The sequence below is a fragment of the Ascaphus truei genome, chromosome 8 (genome assembly GCF_040206685.1).
Source record: "Ascaphus truei isolate aAscTru1 chromosome 8, aAscTru1.hap1, whole genome shotgun sequence".
Taxonomy (NCBI): Eukaryota; Metazoa; Chordata; class Amphibia; order Anura; family Ascaphidae; genus Ascaphus; species Ascaphus truei.
Window position 1 is genome coordinate 2,296,927 of NC_134490.1, and position 19,777 is coordinate 2,316,703.

General features: G+C 52.3%; 1 protein-coding gene and 1 long non-coding RNA gene across 2 annotated transcripts in view; one reads left to right on the top strand and one right to left on the bottom strand.

Annotated features, from left to right (window-relative positions):
• ADAM8 (ADAM metallopeptidase domain 8) overlaps positions 1–19,777 on the top strand; it is a 68,316-nt gene that overhangs the window by 45,148 nt on the left and 3,391 nt on the right. Inside the window, exons 16-24 of the mRNA XM_075610304.1 lie at positions 2,411–2,594; positions 2,787–2,864; positions 10,346–10,430; positions 11,173–11,290; positions 15,071–15,257; positions 16,387–16,449; positions 16,919–16,996; positions 18,321–18,368; positions 19,509–19,592. Coding sequence (XP_075466419.1) covers positions 2,411–2,594; positions 2,787–2,864; positions 10,346–10,430; positions 11,173–11,290; positions 15,071–15,257; positions 16,387–16,449; positions 16,919–16,996; positions 18,321–18,368; positions 19,509–19,592 — 925 coding nt within the window. The remainder of the gene's footprint in view (positions 1–2,410; positions 2,595–2,786; positions 2,865–10,345; positions 10,431–11,172; positions 11,291–15,070; positions 15,258–16,386; positions 16,450–16,918; positions 16,997–18,320; positions 18,369–19,508; positions 19,593–19,777) is intronic.
• Positions 11,053–15,909, bottom strand: LOC142501046 (uncharacterized). Its single transcript, XR_012803403.1, has 2 exons — positions 15,851–15,909; positions 11,053–11,254 (listed from the first exon to the last, which is right to left on the bottom strand). It is a non-coding gene; the product is annotated as an uncharacterized LOC142501046 (long non-coding RNA).

Consider the following 19,777-nt stretch of genomic DNA (forward strand, 5'->3'; position numbering starts at 1 on the left):
TGTAGCCCATTCCCTCTGTGTCTCATGTAGCCCATTCCCTCTGTGTCTCACGTAGCCCATTCCCTCTGTGTCTCAGGTAGCCCATTCCCTCTGTGTCTCATGTAGCCCATTCCCTCTGTGTCTCATGTAGCCCATTCCCTCTGTGTCTCATGTAGCCCATTCCCTCTGTGTCTCATGTAGCCCATTCCCTCTGTGTCTCATGTAGCCCATTCCCTCTGTGTCTCATGTAGCCCATTCCCTCTGTGTCTCATGTAGCCCATTCCCTCTGTGTCTCATGTAGCCCATTCCCTCTGTGTCTCATGTAGCCCATTCCCTCTGTGTCTCATGTAGCCCATTCCCTCTGTGTCTCATGTAGCCCATTCCCTCTGTGTCTCATGTAGCCCATTCCCTCTGTCTCAGGTAGCCCATTCCCTCTGTGTCTCATGTAGCCCATTCCCTCTGTGTCTCATGTAGCCCATTCCCTCTGTGTCTCACGTAGCCCATTCCCTCTGTGTCTCATGTAGCCCATTCCCTCTGTGTCTCATGTAGCCCATTCCCTCTGTGTCTCACGTAGCCCATTCCCTCTGTCTCATGTAGCCCATTCCCTCGGTGTCTCATGTAGCCCATTCCCTCTGTCTCATGTAGCCCATTCCCTCTGTGTCTCATGTAGCCCATTCCCTCTGTGTCTCAGGTAGCCCATTCCCTCTGTCTCATGTAGCCCATTCCCTCTGTGTCTCATGCAGCCCATTCCCTCTGTGTCTCAGGTAGCCCATTCCCTCTGTCTCATGTAGCCCATTCCCTCTGTGTCTCATGTAGCCCATTCCCTCTGTGTCTCATGTAGCCCATTCCCTCTGTGTCTCACGTAGCCCATTCCCTCTGTGTCTCATGTAGCCCATTCCCTCTGTGTCTCATGTAGCCCATTCCCTCTGTGTCTCATGTAGCCCATTCCCTCTGTGTCTCACGTAGCCCATTCCCTCTGTGTCTCACGTAGCCCATTCCCTCTGTCTCATGTAGCCCATTCCCTCTGTCTCATGTAGCCCATTCCCTCTGTGTCTCATGTAGCCCATTCCCTCTGTGTCTCAGGTAGCCCATTCCCTCTGTCTCATGTAGCCCATTCCCTCTGTGTCTCATGTAGCCCATTCCCTCTGTGTCTCAGGTAGCCCATTCCCTCTGTGTCTCATGTAGCCCATTCCCTCTGTGTCTCATGTAGCCCATTCCCTCTGTGTCTCAGGTAGCCCATTCCCTCTGTCTCATGTAGCCCATTCCCTCTGTGTCTCATGTAGCCCATTCCCTCTGTGTCTCAGGTAGCCCATTCCCTCTGTGTCTCATGTAGCCCATTCCCTCTGTGTCTCATGTAGCCCATTCCCTCTGTGTCTCAGGTAGCCCATTCCCTCTGTCTCATGTAGCCCATTCCCTCTGTGTCTCACGTAACCCATTCCCTCTGTGTCTCACGTAGCCCATTCCCTCTGTGTCTCACGTAGCCCATTCCCTCTGTGTCTCATGTAGCCCATTCCCTCTGTGTCTCACGTAGCCCATTCCCTCTGTGTCTCACGTAGCCCATTCCCTCTGTCTCATGTAGCCCATTCCCTCTGTGTCTCACGTAGCCCATTCCCTCTGTGTCTCACGTAGCCCATTCCCTCTGTCTCATGTAGCCCATTCCCTCTGTGTCTCATGTAGCCCATTCCCTCTGTCTCATGTAGCCCATTCCCTCTGTGTCTCATGTAGCCCATTCCCTCGGTGTCTCATGTAGCCCATTCCCTCTGTGTCTCACGTAGCCCATTCCCTCTGTGTCTCATGTAGCCCATTCCCTCTGTGTCTCATGTAGCCCATTCCCTCGGTGTCTCATGTAGCCCATTCCCTCTGTGTCTCATGTAGCCCATTCCCTCTGTCTCATGTAGCCCATTCCCTCTGTGTCTCATGTAGCCCATTCCCTCTGTGTCTCACGTAGCCCATTCCCTCTGTGTCTCACGTAGCCCATTCCCTCTGTGTCTCACGTAGCCCATTCCCTCTGTGTCTCAGGTAGCCCATTCCCTCTGTGTCTCATGTAGCCCATTCCCTCTGTGTCTCACGTAGCCCATTCCCTCTGTGTCTCATGTAGCCCATTCCCTCTGTGTCTCATGTAGCCCATTCCCTCTGTGTCTCATGTAGCCCATTCCCTCTGTGTCTCATGTAGCCCATTCCCTCTGTGTCCCATGTTGCCCATTCCCTCTGTGTCTCAGGTAGCCCATTCCCTCTGTGTCTCAGGTAGCCCATTCCCTCTGTGTCTCACGTAGCCCATTCCCTGTGTGTCCCATGTAGCCCACTCCCTCTGTGTCTCAGGTAGCCCATTCCCTGTGTGTCTCAGGTAGCCCATTCCCTGTGTGTCTCAGGTAGCCCATTCCCTCTGTATATGTCTTCAAAGTGTTTCATGCTCTATTTGTGATTCCAACAGTGACGTTAAGTGCGGGCGGTTACACTGTGTCAGGGGGAACGAATTCCCCATCACCCGTAAGAAATACGTCCTCACGCTACACGGGGGGCAGGAGTGCAAGGTGGCAGCGTTGGGAGAGGAGGACAGTGGAGAGACAGATGACCCTGGGATGGTCCTGTCTGGCACAAAGTGTGGCATGGGCATGGTAAGGAACCTCATACAGCCTCAATGTCATTTCACCTGATGGTAACCCAACTTCGAAGTGCCTCATTGCATTGCAAGCCCTTGATATAAAACTTCCCAATAATTTCAGAGACCGCTACAGTTCCAAATGCCCTCCTAGTTAAATGTGTTTTAAAATAAATAAAATCAAAACCCATGTTCTGTCTTCTTCTAGGTCTGTTTTGAAGGCGCGTGCCGGGATCTTTCTGTGTACGGGGAAAAGAATTGTTCAGCAAAATGCAATAACAGAGGGGTACGTTCCTTTTAATATCGCTCTTCTGTGACTTGGATATGCACTGGTGTTATTGTGTTGCAGTGCTCCGCTTCTTGCTGTGTAATGCAAGAGCCTATGCATGGATCACTGGCAGGCAGATAGGAACACACCTGTCCTTAGTTACCTGACACAGTGTTCCCGGCAGGGTGGTAGGAACACACCTGTCCTTAGTTACCTGACACAGTGTTCCCGGCAGGGAGGTAGGAACACACCTGTCCTTAGTTACCTGGCACGATGTTCCAGGCAGGGACAGGAGGCATCAACCATTTCACTTCATATAGTATTTACTTTTCCCAGTTTGCTAACTGAGACACAGTTAATGGTTTCAATGAGTGAAGATCCCAAGTCTTCCCTCGTACAGGGGCGGCCAACCCCAGTCCTCAGGGACCACCAACAGGTCAGGTTTTAAGAATATCCCTGCTTCAGCACAGGTGTTGCAGTCATTGACTGAGCCACTGATTGAGCCAGGTGTGCAGAAGCAGGGGTGTCCTTAACACCTGACCTGTTGGTGGCCCTTCGGGACTGGAGTTGCCCTGGTACCTTCATTTCTCCTGCCGTGAATTATTGTTATTTTACCTTCATAGGGACACATGGAGCCTGTGTGTGAAAGTCTCGCACTGCATGTGAATACTGGGTCTCTATATCAGCGCAGGGGAACGTGCTGAGTCGCACTGCATGTGAATACTGGGTCTCTATATCAGCGCAGGGGAACGTGCTGAGTCGCACTGCGTGTGAATACTGGGTCTCTATATCAGCGCAGGGGAACGTGCTGAGTCGCACTGCATGTGAATACTGGGTCTCTATATCAGCGCAGGGGAGCGTGCTGAGTCGCACTGCATGTGAATACTGGGTCTCTATATCAGCGCAGGGGAACGTGCTTAGTCGCACTGCATGTGAATACTGGGTCTCTATATCAGCGCAGGGGAGCGTGCTGAGTCGCACTGCGTGTGAATACTGGGCCTCTATATCAGCGCAGGGGAACGTGCTGAGTCGCACTGCATGTGAATACTGGGTCTCTATATCAGCGCAGGGGAGCGTGCTGAGTCGCACTGCGTGTGAATACTGGGCCTCTATATCAGCGCAGGGGAACGTGCTGAGTCGCACTGCATGTGAATACTGGGCCTCTATATCAGCGCAGGGGAGCGTGCTTAGTCGCACTGCATGTGAATACTGGGCCTCTATATCAGCGCAGGGGAGCGTGCTTAGTCGCACTGCATGTGAATACTGCGTCTCTATATCAGCGCAGGGGAACGTGCTGAGTCGCACTGCATGTGAATACTGCGTCTCTATATCAGCGCAGGGGAATGTGCTTAGTCGCACTGCATGTGAATACTGGGTCTCTATATCAGCGCAGGGGAACGTGCTGAGTCGCACTGCATGTGAATACTGGGTCTCTATATCAGCGCAGGGGAGCGTGCTGAGTCGCACTGCGTGTGAATACTGGGTCTCTATATCAGCGCAGGGGAGCGTGCTTAGTCGCACTGCATGTGAATACTGCGTCTCTATATCAGCGCAGGGGAACGTGCTGAGTCGCACTGCATGTGAATACTGGGTCTCCATATCAGCGCAGGGGAGCGTGCTGAGTCGCACTGCATGTGAATACTGCGTCTCTATATCAGCGCAGGGGAACGTGCTTAGTCGCACTGCATGTGAATACTGGGTCTCTATATCAGCGCAGGGGAACGCGCTTAGTCGCACTGCATGTGAATACTGGGTCTCTATATCAGCGCAGGGGAACGTGCTGAGTCGCACTGCGTGTGAATACTGGGCCTCTATATCAGCGCAGGGGAACGTGCTGAGTCGCACTGCATGTGAATACTGGGTCTCTATATCAGCGCAGGGGAGCGTGCTTAGTCGCACTGCATGTGAATACTGCGTCTCTATGTCAGCGCAGGGGAACGTGCTTAGTCGCACTGCATGTGAATCCTGGGTCTCTATATCAGCGCAGGGGAACGTGCTGAGTCGCACTGCATGTGAATACTGGGTCTCTATATCAGCGCAGGGGAACGTGCTGAGTCGCACTGCGTGTGAATACTGGGTCTCTATATCAGCGCAGGGGAACGTGCTGAGTCGCACTGCATGTGAATACTGGGTCTCTATATCAGCGCAGGGGAACGTGCTTAGTCGCACTGCATGTGAATACTGCGTCTCTATATCAGCGCAGGGGAACGTGCTGAGTCGCACTGCATGTGAATACTGGGTCTCTATATCAGCGCAGGGGAACGTGCTTAGTCGCACTGCGTGTGAATACTGGGTCTCTATATCAGCGCAGGGGAGCGTGCTTAGTCGCACTGCGTGTGAATACTGGGTCTCTATCAGCGCAGGGGAACGTGCGGAGTCGCACTGCATGTGAATACTGGGCCTCTATATCAGCGCAGGGGAACGTGCTGAGTCGCACTGCATGTGAATACTGGGCCTCTATATCAGCGCAGGGGAACGTGCTGAGTCGCACTGCATGTGAATACTGGGTCTCCATATCAGCGCAGGGGAGCGTGCTGAGTCGCACTGCATGTGAATACTGCGTCTCTATATCAGCGCAGGGGAACGTGCTTAGTCGCACTGCATGTGAATACTTGATCTCTATATCAGCGCAGGGGAACGTGCTGAGTCGCACTGCATGTGAATACTGCGTCTCTATATCAGCGCCGGGGAACGTGCTGAGTCGCACTGCGTGTGAATACTGGGCCTCTATATCAGCGCAGGGGAACGTGCTGAGTCGCACTGCATGTGAATACTGGGTCTCTATATCAGCGCAGGGGAGCGTGCTGAGTCGCACTGCATGTGAATACTTTGGGGTCTCTATATCAGCGCAGGGGAACGTGCTTAGTCGCACTGCATGTGAATACTGGGTCTCTATATCAGCGCAGGGGAACGCGCTTAGTCGCACTGCATGTGAATACTGGGCCTCTATATCAGCGCAGGGGAACGTGCTGAGTCGCACTGCATGTGAATACTGGGTCTCTATATCAGCGCAGGGGAGCGTGTTGAGTCGCACTGCATGTGAATACTGGGCCTCTATATCAGCGCAGGGGAACGTGCTGAGTCGCACTGCATGTGAATACTGGGCCTCTATATCAGCGCAGGGGAGCGTGCTTAGTCGCACTGCATGTGAATACTTTGGGGTCTCTATATCAGCGCAGGGGAATGTGCTTAGTCGCACTGCATATGAATACTGGGTCTCTATATCAGCGCAGGGGAGCGTGCTGAGTCACACTGCATGTGAATACTTTGGGGTCTCTATATCAGCGCAGGGGAACGTGCTTAGTCACACTGCATGTGAATACTGGGCCTCTATATCAGCGCAGGGGAGCGTGCTGAGTCGCACTGCATGTGAATACTGGGTCTCTATATCAGCGCAGGGGAGCGTGCTGAGTCGCACTGCATGTGAATACTTTGGGGTCTCTATATCAGCGCAGGGGAACGTGCTGAGTCGCACTGCATGTGAATACTGGGTCTCTATATCAGCGCAGGGGAGCGTGTTGAGTCGCACTGCATGTGAATACTGGGCCTCTATATCAGCGCAGGGGAACGTGCTTAGTCGCACTGCGTGTGAATACTGGGTCTCTATATCAGCGCAGGGGAGCGTGTTGAGTCGCACTGCATGTGAATACTGGGCCTCTATATCAGCGCAGGGGAACGTGCTAAGTCGCACTGCATGTGAATACTGGGCCTCTATATCAGTGCAGGGGAGCGTGCTTAGTCGCACTGCATGTGAATACTTTGGGGTCTCTATATCAGCGCAGGGGAACGTGCTTAGTCGCACTGCATGTGAATACTGGGCCTCTATATCAGCGCAGGGGAGCGTGCTGAGTCGCACTGCATGTGAATACTGGGTCTCTATCAGCGCAGGGGAGCGTGCTGAGTCGCACTGCATGTGAATACTTTGGGGTCTCTATATCAGCGCAGGGGAACGTGCTGAGTCGCACTGCATGTGAATACTGGGCCTCTATATCAGCGCAGGGGAACGTGCTGAGTCGCACTGCATGTGAATACTGGGCCTCTATATCAGCGCAGGGGAACGTGCTGAGTCGCACTGCATGTGAATACTGGGTCTCCATATCAGCGCAGGGGAGCGTGCTGAGTCGCACTGCATGTGAATACTGCGTCTCTATATCAGCGCAGGGGAACGTGCTTAGTCGCACTGCATGTGAATACTTGGTCTCTATATCAGCGCAGGGGAACGTGCTGAGTCGCACTGCATGTGAATACTGCGTCTCTATATCAGCGCCGGGGAACGTGCTGAGTCGCACTGCGTGTGAATACTGGGCCTCTATATCAGCGCAGGGGAACGTGCTGAGTCGCACTGCATGTGAATACTGGGTCTCTATATCAGCGCAGGGGAGCGTGCTGAGTCGCACTGCATGTGAATACTGGGCCTCTATATCAGCGCAGGGGAACGTGCTGAGTCGCACTGCATGTGAATACTGGGTCTCTATATCAGCGCAGGGGAGCGTGCTGAGTCGCACTGCATGTGAATACTGGGTCTCTATATCAGCGCAGGGGAGCGTGTTGAGTCGCACTGCATGTGAATACTGGGCCTCTATATCAGCGCAGGGGAACGTGCTTAGTCGCACTGCATGTGAATACTGGGCCTCTATATCAGCGCAGGGGAGCGTGCTTAGTCGCACTGCATGTGAATACTTTGGGGTCTCTATATCAGCGCAGGGGAATGTGCTTAGTCGCACTGCATATGAATACTGGGTCTCTATATCAGCGCAGGGGAGCGTGCTGAGTCACACTGCATGTGAATACTTTGGGGTCTCTATATCAGCGCAGGGGAACGTGCTTAGTCACACTGCATGTGAATACTGGGCCTCTATATCAGCGCAGGGGAGCGTGCTGAGTCGCACTGCATGTGAATACTGGGTCTCTATATCAGCGCAGGGGAGCGTGCTGAGTCGCACTGCATGTGAATACTTTGGGGTCTCTATATCAGCGCAGGGGAACGTGCTTAGTCGCACTGCATGTGAATACTGGGTCTCTATATCAGCGCAGGGGAGCGTGTTGAGTCGCACTGCATGTGAATACTGGGCCTCTATATCAGCGCAGGGGAACGTGCTTAGTCGCACTGCGTGTGAATACTGGGTCTCTATATCAGCGCAGGGGAGCGTGTTGAGTCGCACTGCATGTGAATACTGGGCCTCTATATCAGCGCAGGGGAACGTGCTAAGTCGCACTGCATGTGAATACTGGGCCTCTATATCAGTGAAGGGGAGCGTGCTTAGTCGCACTGCATGTGAATACTTTGGGGTCTCTATATCAGCGCAGGGGAACGTGCTGAGTCGCACTGCATGTGAATACTGGGTCTCTATATCAGCGCAGGGGAGCGTGCTGAGTCGCACTGCATGTGAATACTTTGGGGTCTCTATATCAGCGCAGGGGAACGTGCTTAGTCGCACTGCATGTGAATACTGGGCCTCTATATCAGCGCAGGGGAGCGTGCTGAGTCGCACTGCATGTGAATACTTTGGGGTCTCTATATCAGCGCAGGGGAACGTGCTTAGTCGCACTGCATGTGAATACTGGGCCTCTATATCAGCGCAGGGGAACGTGCTGAGTTGCACTGCATGTGAATACTGGGTCTCTATATCAGCGCAGGGGAGCGTGCTGAATCACACTGCATGTGAATACTTTGGGGTCTCTATATCAGCGCAGGGGAACGTGCTTAGTCGCACTGCATGTGAATACTGGGCCTCTATATCAGCGCAGGGGAGCGTGCTGAGTCGCACTGCATGTGAATACTTTGGGATCTCTATATAAGCGCAGGGGAACGTGCTTAGTCGCACTGCATGTGAATACTGGGCCTCTATATCAGCGCAGGGGAGCGTGCTTAGTCGCACTGCCCGGTTTTTGGAGCTGAGGCGTATGTAAGAACAGTTTCTTACGTCTCATGCAGAACGTTAGACTCACAGCACTTCAGACTTGGCAGATTTTGGTGGTAAATAAAAGGAAAATGAATGTTGCACAGAAACGTAGAATGTGATGCATCTCATTATAATCTGCGCACCATGTAACTCCTCCCCCAACTCCTCCTACTGACTCAACTCCTCCCACTGACTCCCCAACTCCTCCCACTGACTCCCCAACTCCACCTACTGACACCCCTCAATCACACGCTGGGGCAGAGACGCAGAATGTGATGCATCTCATTATAATCTGTGCCCCATGTAACTCCCCCCCCCATCTCCTCCTACTGACCCTCCCTAAGGTGCAAACTGGGGCAGAGACGCAGAATGTGATGCATCTCATTATAATCTGTGCACCATGTAACTCCTCCCCAACTCCTCCCACTGACTCCCAACTTCTCTCACTGACTCTCCAGCTCCTCCCACTGACTCCCCAACTCCTTCCCCTGACTCTCCAACTCCTCCCCCTGACTCCCCAACTCCTCCCCCTGACTCCCAACTCCTCCCACTGTCTCCCAACTCCTCCTACTGACTCTCCCCAACTCCTCCCACTGACTCCCAACTCCTCCCACTGACTCCCAACTCCTCCCACTGACTCCCAACTCCTCCCACTGACTCCCAACTCCCCCTACTGACTCCCCAACTCCTCCTACTGACTCCCAACTCCTCCTACTGACTCTCCCAACTCCTCCTACTGACTCCCCAACTCCTCCTACTGACTCTCCCCACGATGCATGCTGGGGCAGAGACGCAGAATCTGATACATCTCATTATAATCTGCGCACCATGTAACTCCTCCCCAACTCCTCCCACTGACTCCCAACTTCTCTCACTGACTCTCCAGCTCCTCCCACTGACTCCCCAACTCCTTCCCCTGACTCCCCAACTCCTCCCCCTGACTCCCCAACTCCTCCCCCTGACTCCCAACTCCTCCCATTGACTCCCAACTCCTCCCACTGACTCCCAACTCCTCCCACTGACTCCCAACTCCTCCTACTGACTCCCCAACTCCTCCTACTGACTCCCAACTCCTCCTACTGACTCTCCCAACTCCTCCTACTGACTCCCCAACTCCTCCTACTGACTCCCAACTCCTCCTACTGACTCCCCAACTCCTCCCACTGACTCTCCCCACGATGCATGCTGGGGCAGAGACGCAGAATCTGATACATCTCATTATAATCTGCGCACCATGTAACTCCCCCCAACTTCCTTCTCCTACTGAAACGCAGAGTCAAATGACGCACCGACGTCCGCGGCTTAACGTTGCCATGGCAATGCGACATTGCAGCGTCAAATGACGTCACGTGGTTGCGTTACCATGGCAACACAACGCCGCGCGACGTCACGTTGCGGACGGCTGCGGTTCAGAAGGAGGCGGCCACAACAGCGAAGTGCCCAGGGGCGGCGGATTCTCAAATCTGCCGCTGCCATTAACCCTTCAGTTGCAAAGCCATGAATTGCAGGCCCCACTGGCAGCAAAAGGGTCAATTTAAGCCAAGAAAGAGCGCTGATGGAGTTAAGTTATAATCGCCCGATATCTCCTCCCGGCAGGTGTGTAATCACAGGCGGCAGTGCCACTGTGAGCCTGGGTGGGCACCGCCGTACTGCGACCGCAAATTTACCGAGATCGCTACAGGTAACGGAGTCTCTTACCCTGACCCTCTTCTGGCAGGCCCCCCCACCCGCTCCCGTCACCCACCTATGTTGCCACTGGCCCCTATAGGTCGTGGATCCCCCCCCCCCCCCCTGGCTTTGCGCCACACACCCAATGATCACAATCCATGTGAGTGTGTGCAGCGTGCCGATGTGCGGCTCCTGAAAATAGGTGCGCTTACCTGTATATAACTGTGGTAATAGGTGCGCTTACCTGTATATAACTGTGGTAATAGGTGCGCTTACCTGTATATACCTGAGGTAATAGGTGCGCTTACCTGTATATAACTGTGGTAATAGGTGCGCTTACCTGTATATACCTGGGGTAATAGGTGCGCTTACCTGTATATAACTGTGGTAATAGGTGCGCTTACCTGTATATAACTGTGGTAATAGGTGCGCTTACCTGTATATAACTGTGGTAATAGGTGCGCTTACCTGTATATAATTGTGGTAATAGGTGCGCTTACCTGTATATAACTGTGGTAATAGGTGCGCTTACCTGTATATACCTGTGGTAATAGGTGCGCTTACCTGTATATACCTGTGGTACTATGTTTCTATATAATCAGATACACAAATAAGAGATGCAGTGACAAAACCCCTTCAAATAAGCCCCCCCATCTTTTTATTTTATTTTCTGTATTGATGGTGGTGCTGGGGTTTTAACCCTTTGTGTCCAGCAGTAAAGATGTTGACCACTGGACATGTCTCTGATCCTGCAGGTGCAGACAGGGGGGCTCTTATTGTTGGGGTGCTGGTGGCACTTTCTCTCTCCGCTGTTCTGGTCGTCGGGGGGATTCTTTACTACAAGCGGAGACAGAAGAAATATCCCCAGAAAAGGTAAGGAATGGACAAAACCCTTCATCTCTCTAAGGCTGCGTCCAGGGTCAGCGCTTAGCCGCTGACCCGTGCTGAGGCGCTGCTGCTCGGCAGTGAGCCCCTGCAGCCGCAATGAGAGCGGCTTTAGCAGGGGCTCGCGCACGCGTCCGCAGGCGTGCGGAAGCGTGTGTCTTATCAACATTTTAAATTCAAGCGCTCAAGGGAGCGCAGGGCCGGTCACGTGAGCGGTTCACCCAATGAGGGCAAACCAGCTCCGTGACGTCACTGGCCCGCCCCCCCGACACGCCCCTGACACGCCCCCGGACGGCGCGCGGACCAAGGCCAGGGAAAGCGCCCGCTTTCCCTCAGCCTCCGCGCGCCTCAGCATGGCTGCAGTCCTATGGACGCAGCCTAACACAGGGGAGCTCAACTCCAGCCCTTCCCCCACTTCCCCCCCCCCCCCCCCCCGGTCAGGTTTTCAGGATATCCCTGCTTCAGCACAGGTGGCTCAATCAGAGGCTCAGTCGAGAGGACGATCCCATGAACGTCTATAAAGGCCGAACGATTTACTGCAGACAAATCTGGGTTTCTACCACAGATATTCGTTGTTCCTCTGGCAGTTTTGGATGTCCGGTAACTGGGTTATACATCACATTGTAATTAATATCAGCTGCCCTCGGCTCTGTGACTGATTATCGGTGAGCTCCTGCTGTTCTGCAGAAATCCGTCATCGCTGGCCTGAGCGCATTCCCCCCCCCCCCCCCCCCCCTCGCCTTGGCTGCCCCGAGCTCCCTCCCCGAGCTCCCTCCCCTGACTCCGGTGCTGATACATTGCGGGAAGCTGATACATTGTTGGAACGGATACATTGGAGGGTATATCGGGAGGGGAGTATTGCAGAGGAACTCCCATTAACTCGGCACTACCAGTTTATGAATAACCCTTACTGTGTGCGCTGCCCTTACTGCGTGCGCCGCCCTTACTGCGTGCGCCGCCCTTACTGCGTGCGCCGCCCTTACTGTGTGCGCTGCCACGGCAGAGGTTTCTCGTCGCCTCTAAGCTGGAGGCCTTAACCTCCTGGACACTTAAAGCAGCCGTCCAAGCTGCCGGGTTTCCCCCCTTTAATATGCGCATCATTACAGTCCACACAATGATAAGTCATTAGCCGAGTTGCCGATCGATCCGTTCTCCAGTGATCGATTGGCGAAGATTCGGCTCTGGGGGTTCAATAAATGGCTGTCAGTGCAGCAGGAGAGGACCCAAGGTGCAAAGTTCTGTGGGGGAGATCATGTGACCAGGCAGTCACTAGATACAATTGGTGCACTGCCAGAGAGAGAGCAGGGCTCAAAAAGGGATGTGCCAGAGCCTGTTTCAGAAGAGGAAGGGGATGTGACTTTGTAAATGGTTGCTATAGAAACAAAAAATACTTGTTACATTATAATACATTAAAAGTGTTATTCACAGTTTAAAAAAAATGATAGATGTATTTTCTCTTTGTACAGAACTGATTTATTAAAAAACAATAAAAACACATGCAGGATATTGCTGGGACTGCAGCTTTAAAAGGCACGGGGCAAATAAACTGGTGAGACCCGATTCCCTGCTCCTCTGGTAACTCCGTCACCTCTGCAGGGAGCAGCAATACTTTGCTGTGCTACAAGTCGGGGTCACAGGAAGAAATCCTATCACTGGAATATTTTCTGCCTTTTTTTGCAGCAGGGAGACGTTGAAGTATCTCCCTTACGGTGATATCTGGCATGCATCCGTGTCGCCAAGTACAGCACTGTGTATGTGAACACAGGGTGGTCAGATCATATGGCCCCCGATCAAACATGGCAGCGGCACCCATTCAATTCTTCAATCCTAATACCTTTCTTCAGGGGGGAAGTTGCACAAGTCTCTTTGGGGCAGAAGGGCAGCAGCATTGTGTAAATAAAAGAGGATGCATTGCATCACGATGTCCTGCCCCTGACCATCACATCCCCTTTTTCTTGCTGAGTTTTTTGCCTGGTTCCGAGGTCACTTCCTGCTGACGTGTGAGGTCACTTCCTGCTGAGTGGACACTTGGGTTGGCGGTTTGGTGCAGATGTGCATTATATAATTGATTTATCTCTGAGGTTATTTCTGGGGAAATGGGAACGTCTGGATATAGCGGTGTCAGCAGAGAGTGACCTAATCAATGCTGTATATTTACGATATATATGTATATATACTCGTGCTGTATGGCTTTGTATGGGTACAGCACTGCGGGGCAGCGTATACTCATGCTGTATGGCTTTGTATGGGTACAGCACTGCAGGGCAGTGTATACTCGTGCTGTATGGCTTTGAATGGTTACAGCACTGCGGGGCAGTGTATACTCGTGCTGTATGGCTTTGTATGGGTACAGCACTGCGGGGCAGTGTATGCTCGTGCTGTATGGCTTTGTATGGGTACAGCACTGCGGGGCAGCGCATACTCGTGCTGTATGGCTTTGTATGGGTACAGCACTGCGGGGCAGCGTATACTCGTGCTGTATGGCTTTGTATGGTTACAGCACTGCGGGGCAGTGTATACTCATGCTGTATGGCTTTGTATGGGTACAGCACTGCGGGGCAGTGTATACTCGTGCTGTATGGCTTTGTATGGGTACAGCACTGCAGGGCAGTGTATACTCGTGCTGTATGGCTTTGTATGGGTACAGCACTGCGGGGCAGTGTATACTCGTGCTGTATGGCTTTGTATGGTTACAGCACTGCGGGGCAGTGTATACTCATGCTGTATGGCTTTGTATGGGTACAGCACTGCGGGGCAGTGTATACTCATGCTGTATGGCTTTGTATGGGTACAGCACTGCGGGGCAGTGTATACTCGTGCTGTATGGCTTTGTATGGGTACAGCACTGCGGGGCAGTGTATACTCGTGATGTATGGCTTTGTATGGGTACAGCACTGCGGGGCAGCGTATACTCATGCTGTATGGCTTTGTATGGGTACAGCACTGCAGGGCAGTGTATACTCGTGCTGTATGGCTTTGAATGGTTACAGCACTGCGGGGCAGTGTATACTCGTGCTGTATGGCTTTGTATGGGTACAGCACTGCGGGGCAGTGTATGCTCGTGCTGTATGGCTTTGTATGGGTACAGCACTGCGGGGCAGCGCATACTCGTGCTGTATGGCTTTGTATGGGTACAGCACTGCGGGGCAGCGTATACTCGTGCTGTATGGCTTTGTATGGTTACAGCACTGCGGGGCAGTGTATACTCATGCTGTATGGCTTTGTATGGGTACAGCACTGCGGGGCAGTGTATACTCGTGCTGTATGGCTTTGTATGGGTACAGCACTGCAGGGCAGTGTATACTCGTGCTGTATGGCTTTGTATGGGTACAGCACTGCGGGGCAGTGTATACTCGTGCTGTATGACTTTGTATGGTTACAGCACTGCGGGGCAGTGTATACTCATGCTGTATGGCTTTGTATGGGTACAGCACTGCGGGGCAGTGTATACTCATGCTGTATGGCTTTGTATGGGTACAGCACTGCGGGGCAGTGTATACTCGTGCTGTATGGCTTTGTATGGGTACAGCACTGCGGGGCAGTGTATACTCGTGATGTATGGCTTTGTATGGGTACAGCACTGCGGGGCAGCGTATACTCATGCTGTATGGCTTTGTATGGGTACAGCACTGCAGGGCAGTGTATACTCATGCTGTATGGCTTTGTGTGGGTACAGCACTGCGGGGTCTTCTTGTATTACTACATACTGATTCCAGGATACTGCTCTGTCACACGATCCGCGTCACACGTGTTTTTTCCTTTTCCTAGGACGGCGACTCCCGGCTCTGCCTCTGGATTATCCAATCCTCTGTTCCAAGACAGCAGCAAGCCCGTCAGCAAGAAAGATTCCCAGTACCATCTGATCGGACGCCCCCAGCTCATCGCCAGCACTTCCAACCTGCAAGACTGCAGGTCTGCCTACATCACCATAACCCCCAGCCAGGATGCTGAGCAGGTGAGGAGCCGGGGGGATAAACAGGCCAGGAACCCTGCAGGATCTGGCCAGCGGCATTATACACTTCTCATCAGTACGGAGCACAACTTCCATGTAAAACCTCATCACAGAGCTCCTCGGGGGCAACCCACACGCCAGACTTACAGGACCACAAATACCTGGGTGACATGTCTTAGTGATAATAAAGCTGGGTTACATGTTAATTGGAGAACTCTTGAATACCTGGTCTGTGTGTTGCTGTTGAGGACTGAATTTGGGGAGCTCTGCCTAATAAAGACAGACTGAAGTGTCTGGCCCTGCACACCCAGGAGAGGAGGCTTATAATATACAATATTATATAGTAGGGACTGTCCTCTTCCACCAAACATGCAGTGCTTGGTGCCACTTACTCACTGCACAGAGGCAGTAGTAAATAGAAAAATAGAAGGAGCACACAAAAGATTTGGATGTGTCAAAAGACTAAATGTATTTGTACATCAGAGTCAATACAGGTAACGTTTCTGGACCCTTGGTTCTTTCCTCAGACCAAACACCTCAAAAGTGAAAAGCAGTAAACATATAAATACCCCCACACGGCAAAATAATTCACCTACCCCCCTCAACACCTGTGGTGCAGGGCTGCAGCCACTCTGCAGCATAATTGGTCCCGCCCCCGGCGTCTGACGTCACCGCGCGGCATCGTGTCATGACGCACGTGACTTCATGACGCGGCGACGTGGCTGCAGCCCTGCACCACAGGTGTTGCTGGGGGTAGGTGAATTATTTTGCCGTGTGGGGGTATTTATATGTTTACTGCTTTTCACTTTTGAGGTGTTTGGTCTGAGGAAAGGACCAAGGGTCCAGAAACGTTACCTGTATTGACTCTGATGTACAAATACATTTAGTCTTTTGACACATCCAAATCTTTTGTGTGCTCCTTCCATTTTTCTATTTACTACTGTTACATAGGATCCAGCTTTGGGACGCCGGGATCAGCAGGAGGTAAGCACCAAAAGTAATTACTTTGTTTACATTTTCTAAACAGTGGTGTGCCATTTATACCTTGCTTACACTGCACAGAGGCCTTCCTTGTGATACACTGTCTTTCCTTTGTTGATGTAACAGGTTTTCTCTCTCTGTCCTTCTGCAGGCTTCCCCATTCATCTCCAACTCCCATCAGCGGTCTCCCATATCCATTCCAAAGTCCCCCCAGGTACTTGGCACTTTTGATTTTCTCTGTCCGAACGGACCATTAATCCCAGAACCCTCCCCTACCGCGATGGCTCGTGTGTGTGTGAGAGCATCGCCCTCTCTCTCGCCCTCCAGGAGTGTCCGTATATAAACTTGCTCTCCGCGAATAGATCTAGTCCTATGTTAAAGCTATTAATGCGGTCGCAACCTACAGTGGTAGTGAGTAGCAGAGGGTAATTGTGCGCGGTGCTTCCTTTTATTTGTTACACCCAAGAATAAAAAAAATGACCATTGAAATGTTACATTTAAAAACAAAAAATGTAAATATTTCTCTCACGTTTTTGTACAAAAATAATGAAATCAGCCCCATGAAGCGTATAAAACATGTCACTGTCCTTAGTTAACTTGCTAAGGTGTGTGTGTGTGTGTGTCTTTAAGGCGATGAACACAAGAAAGTTGACCCTAATCTCTCTGCCTTCTTTGTTATTTAGGTGACTAAGCCCAAGGTAGCGCCCCCAGTACCTCCTGCCCTGAATGTCCCATCACAAGCCAGATCGGGATACCCCCAGGTAAGTGAAATCAGGGCCGGCACAGCAGGGCCTTCCGGCAGCGTAGGGGTTCATTTATTAAAAAGTAGTGGTACTGTCTCATTTCCGGGCATCTTAATACTGGTAAACCCAGGGAAACCCTCTTTTGTATCCCAGTTTGATGCATTGAGGGATTAGGTCTGTAGATAAGAGAGAGGTGGTACTGTGTAGGGAGGGAATGGATATCCAGATGTAGCTGCAGCCTTAGAGTATATGTGGGGTACATCGGGGGAAGGGTCCTTCTCTGCTGTTGGGGTTGGGTATATCGGGGGAGGGGTCCTTCTCTGCTGTTGGGGTTGGGTATATCGGGGGAGGGGTCCTTCTCTGCTGTTGGGGTTGGGTATATCGGGGGAGGGGTCCTTCTCTGCTGTTGGGGTTGGGTATATCGGGGGAGGGGTCCTTCTCTGCTGTTGGGTATATCGGGGGAGGGGTCCTTCTCTGCTGTTGGGGTTGGGTATATCGGGGGAGGGGTCCTTCTCTGCTGTTGGGGTTGGGTATATCGGGGGAGGGGTCCTTCTCTGCTGTTGGGGTTGCGTATATCGGGGGAGGGGTCCTTCTCTGCTGTTGGGGTTGGGTATATCGGGGGAGGGGTCCTTCTCTGCTGTTGGGTATATCGGGGGAGGGGTCCTTCTCTGCTGTTGGGGTGGGGTATATCGGGGGAGGGGTCCTTCTCTGCTGTTGGGGTGGGGTATATCGGGGGAGGGGTCCTTCTCTGCTGTTGGGTATATCGGGGGAGGGGTCCTTCTCTGCTGTTGGGTATATCGGGGGAGGGGTCCTTCTCTGCTGTTGGGGTGGGGTATATCGGGGGAGGGGTCCTTCTCTGCTGTTGGGGTTGGGTATATCGGGGAGGGGTCCTTCTCTGCTGTTGGGGTTGGGTATATCGGGGAGGGGTCCTTCTCTGCTGTTGGGGTTGGGTATATCGGGGAGGGGTCCTTCTCTGCTGTTGGGTATATCGGGGGAGGGGTCCTTCTCTGCTGTTGGGGTGGGGTATATCGGGGAGGGGTCCTTCTCTGCTGTTGGGGTGGGGTATATCGGGGGAGGGGTCCTTCTCTGCTGTTGGGGTTGGGTATATCGGGGAGGGGTCCTTCTCTGCTGTTGGGGTTGGGTATATCGGGGAGGGGTCCTTCTCTGCTGTTGGGGTTGGGTATATCGGGGAGGGGTCCTTCTCTGCTGTTGGGTATATCGGGGGAGGGGTCCTTCTCTGCTGTTGGGGTGGGGTATATCGGGGAGGGGTCCTTCTCTGCTGTTGGGGTCGGGCCCGGGTGCAGTCTGCGTCTCGGTAACTTTTCTTCCTTTCAACTTTCAGAAACCAAACCCCCCAAACAAACCTCTCCCAGCCCTGAAAACGAAGCCGGTAAATACACGCGTGTGCAGCTCTCTCACACGCGCATACACCTCTCTCTCACTTACACGCGTGTGCAGCTCTCTCACTTACACGCGTGTGCAGCTCTCTCACTTACACGCGCGTACACCTCTCTCTCACTTACACGCGTGTGCAGCTCTCTCACTTACACGCGTGTGCAGCTCTCTCACTTACACGCGTGTGCAGCTCCCTCACTTACACGCACGTACACGCGTATGCACCTCTCTCTCACACGCGTCTACATCTCTCTCACACGTGTGTACACTTCTCTCTCACACACGTGCACACCTGTCACTTGCACACCTCTCTCACACGGGTATACACCATGCACCTCTCTCACGTACACACGTATACACGTATACACCTCTCTCACGTACACACGTATACACCTCTCTCACGTAGACACGTATACACCTCTCTCACGTACACACGTATACACCTCTCTCAATTACACGCCTATGCACCTCTCTCACTTACACACATATACAACTCTCTCACTTACCCACGTTTACCCCTCTCTCACTTACACGTGTATGCACCTCTCTCACTTACACACGTATACACCTCTTTCACTTACACACGTATACACCTCTTTCACTTACACACGTATACACCTCTCTCACGTACATACGTATACACCTCTCTCACGTAGACACGTATACACCTCTCTCACGTAGAGACGTATACACCTCTTTCACTTACACGTGTATGCACCTCTCTCACTTACACACGTATACACCTCTCTCACTTACACACGTATACACCTCTCTCACTTACACACGTATACAGCTCTCTCACGCACACACGTAGACATCAGAGAATATACTTCCTCCTCCTAACACAGAACTCCCTGACCAGTCCTGTTATAGAGACAACAGGGACACATATCTCAAACTCCCTAATACACAGACAACAGGGACACATACCTCTCACATCCTCCTAATACACAGACATCAGGGACACGTACCTCTCACCTCCTCCTAATACACATACATCAGGGACACCTACCTCTCACCCCCTCCTAATACACAGACATCAGCGGCACATACCTCTCACTGAGCCTTTATAAAAAACATAATCATCTCTAAAGTCAAATTTGAATATGTCTTTTGTTGTTTTGTTTTATATAAGGAATTAAAGCAGAAGCCATCGCCTGCGGCCCCCTCACCTCCTGTGAAACCATCGGCATTGAGGGCGACAGCCGGGCCCTCACAGGTAAGCACAGCAGAACTGGGGCTGCATTGTCAGACACCGGCAGACATATTTAATGGGCCCCGCACCTCCAATCTGTACCAGACAGCCCCACCACCTCAGAGAGGGTCCTCCCAAGACTGCAGATCTGTCATTTATACAAACAGGACTGGGTTTCTGTGGTTACATCAACTGTGAAAGTGATGTTA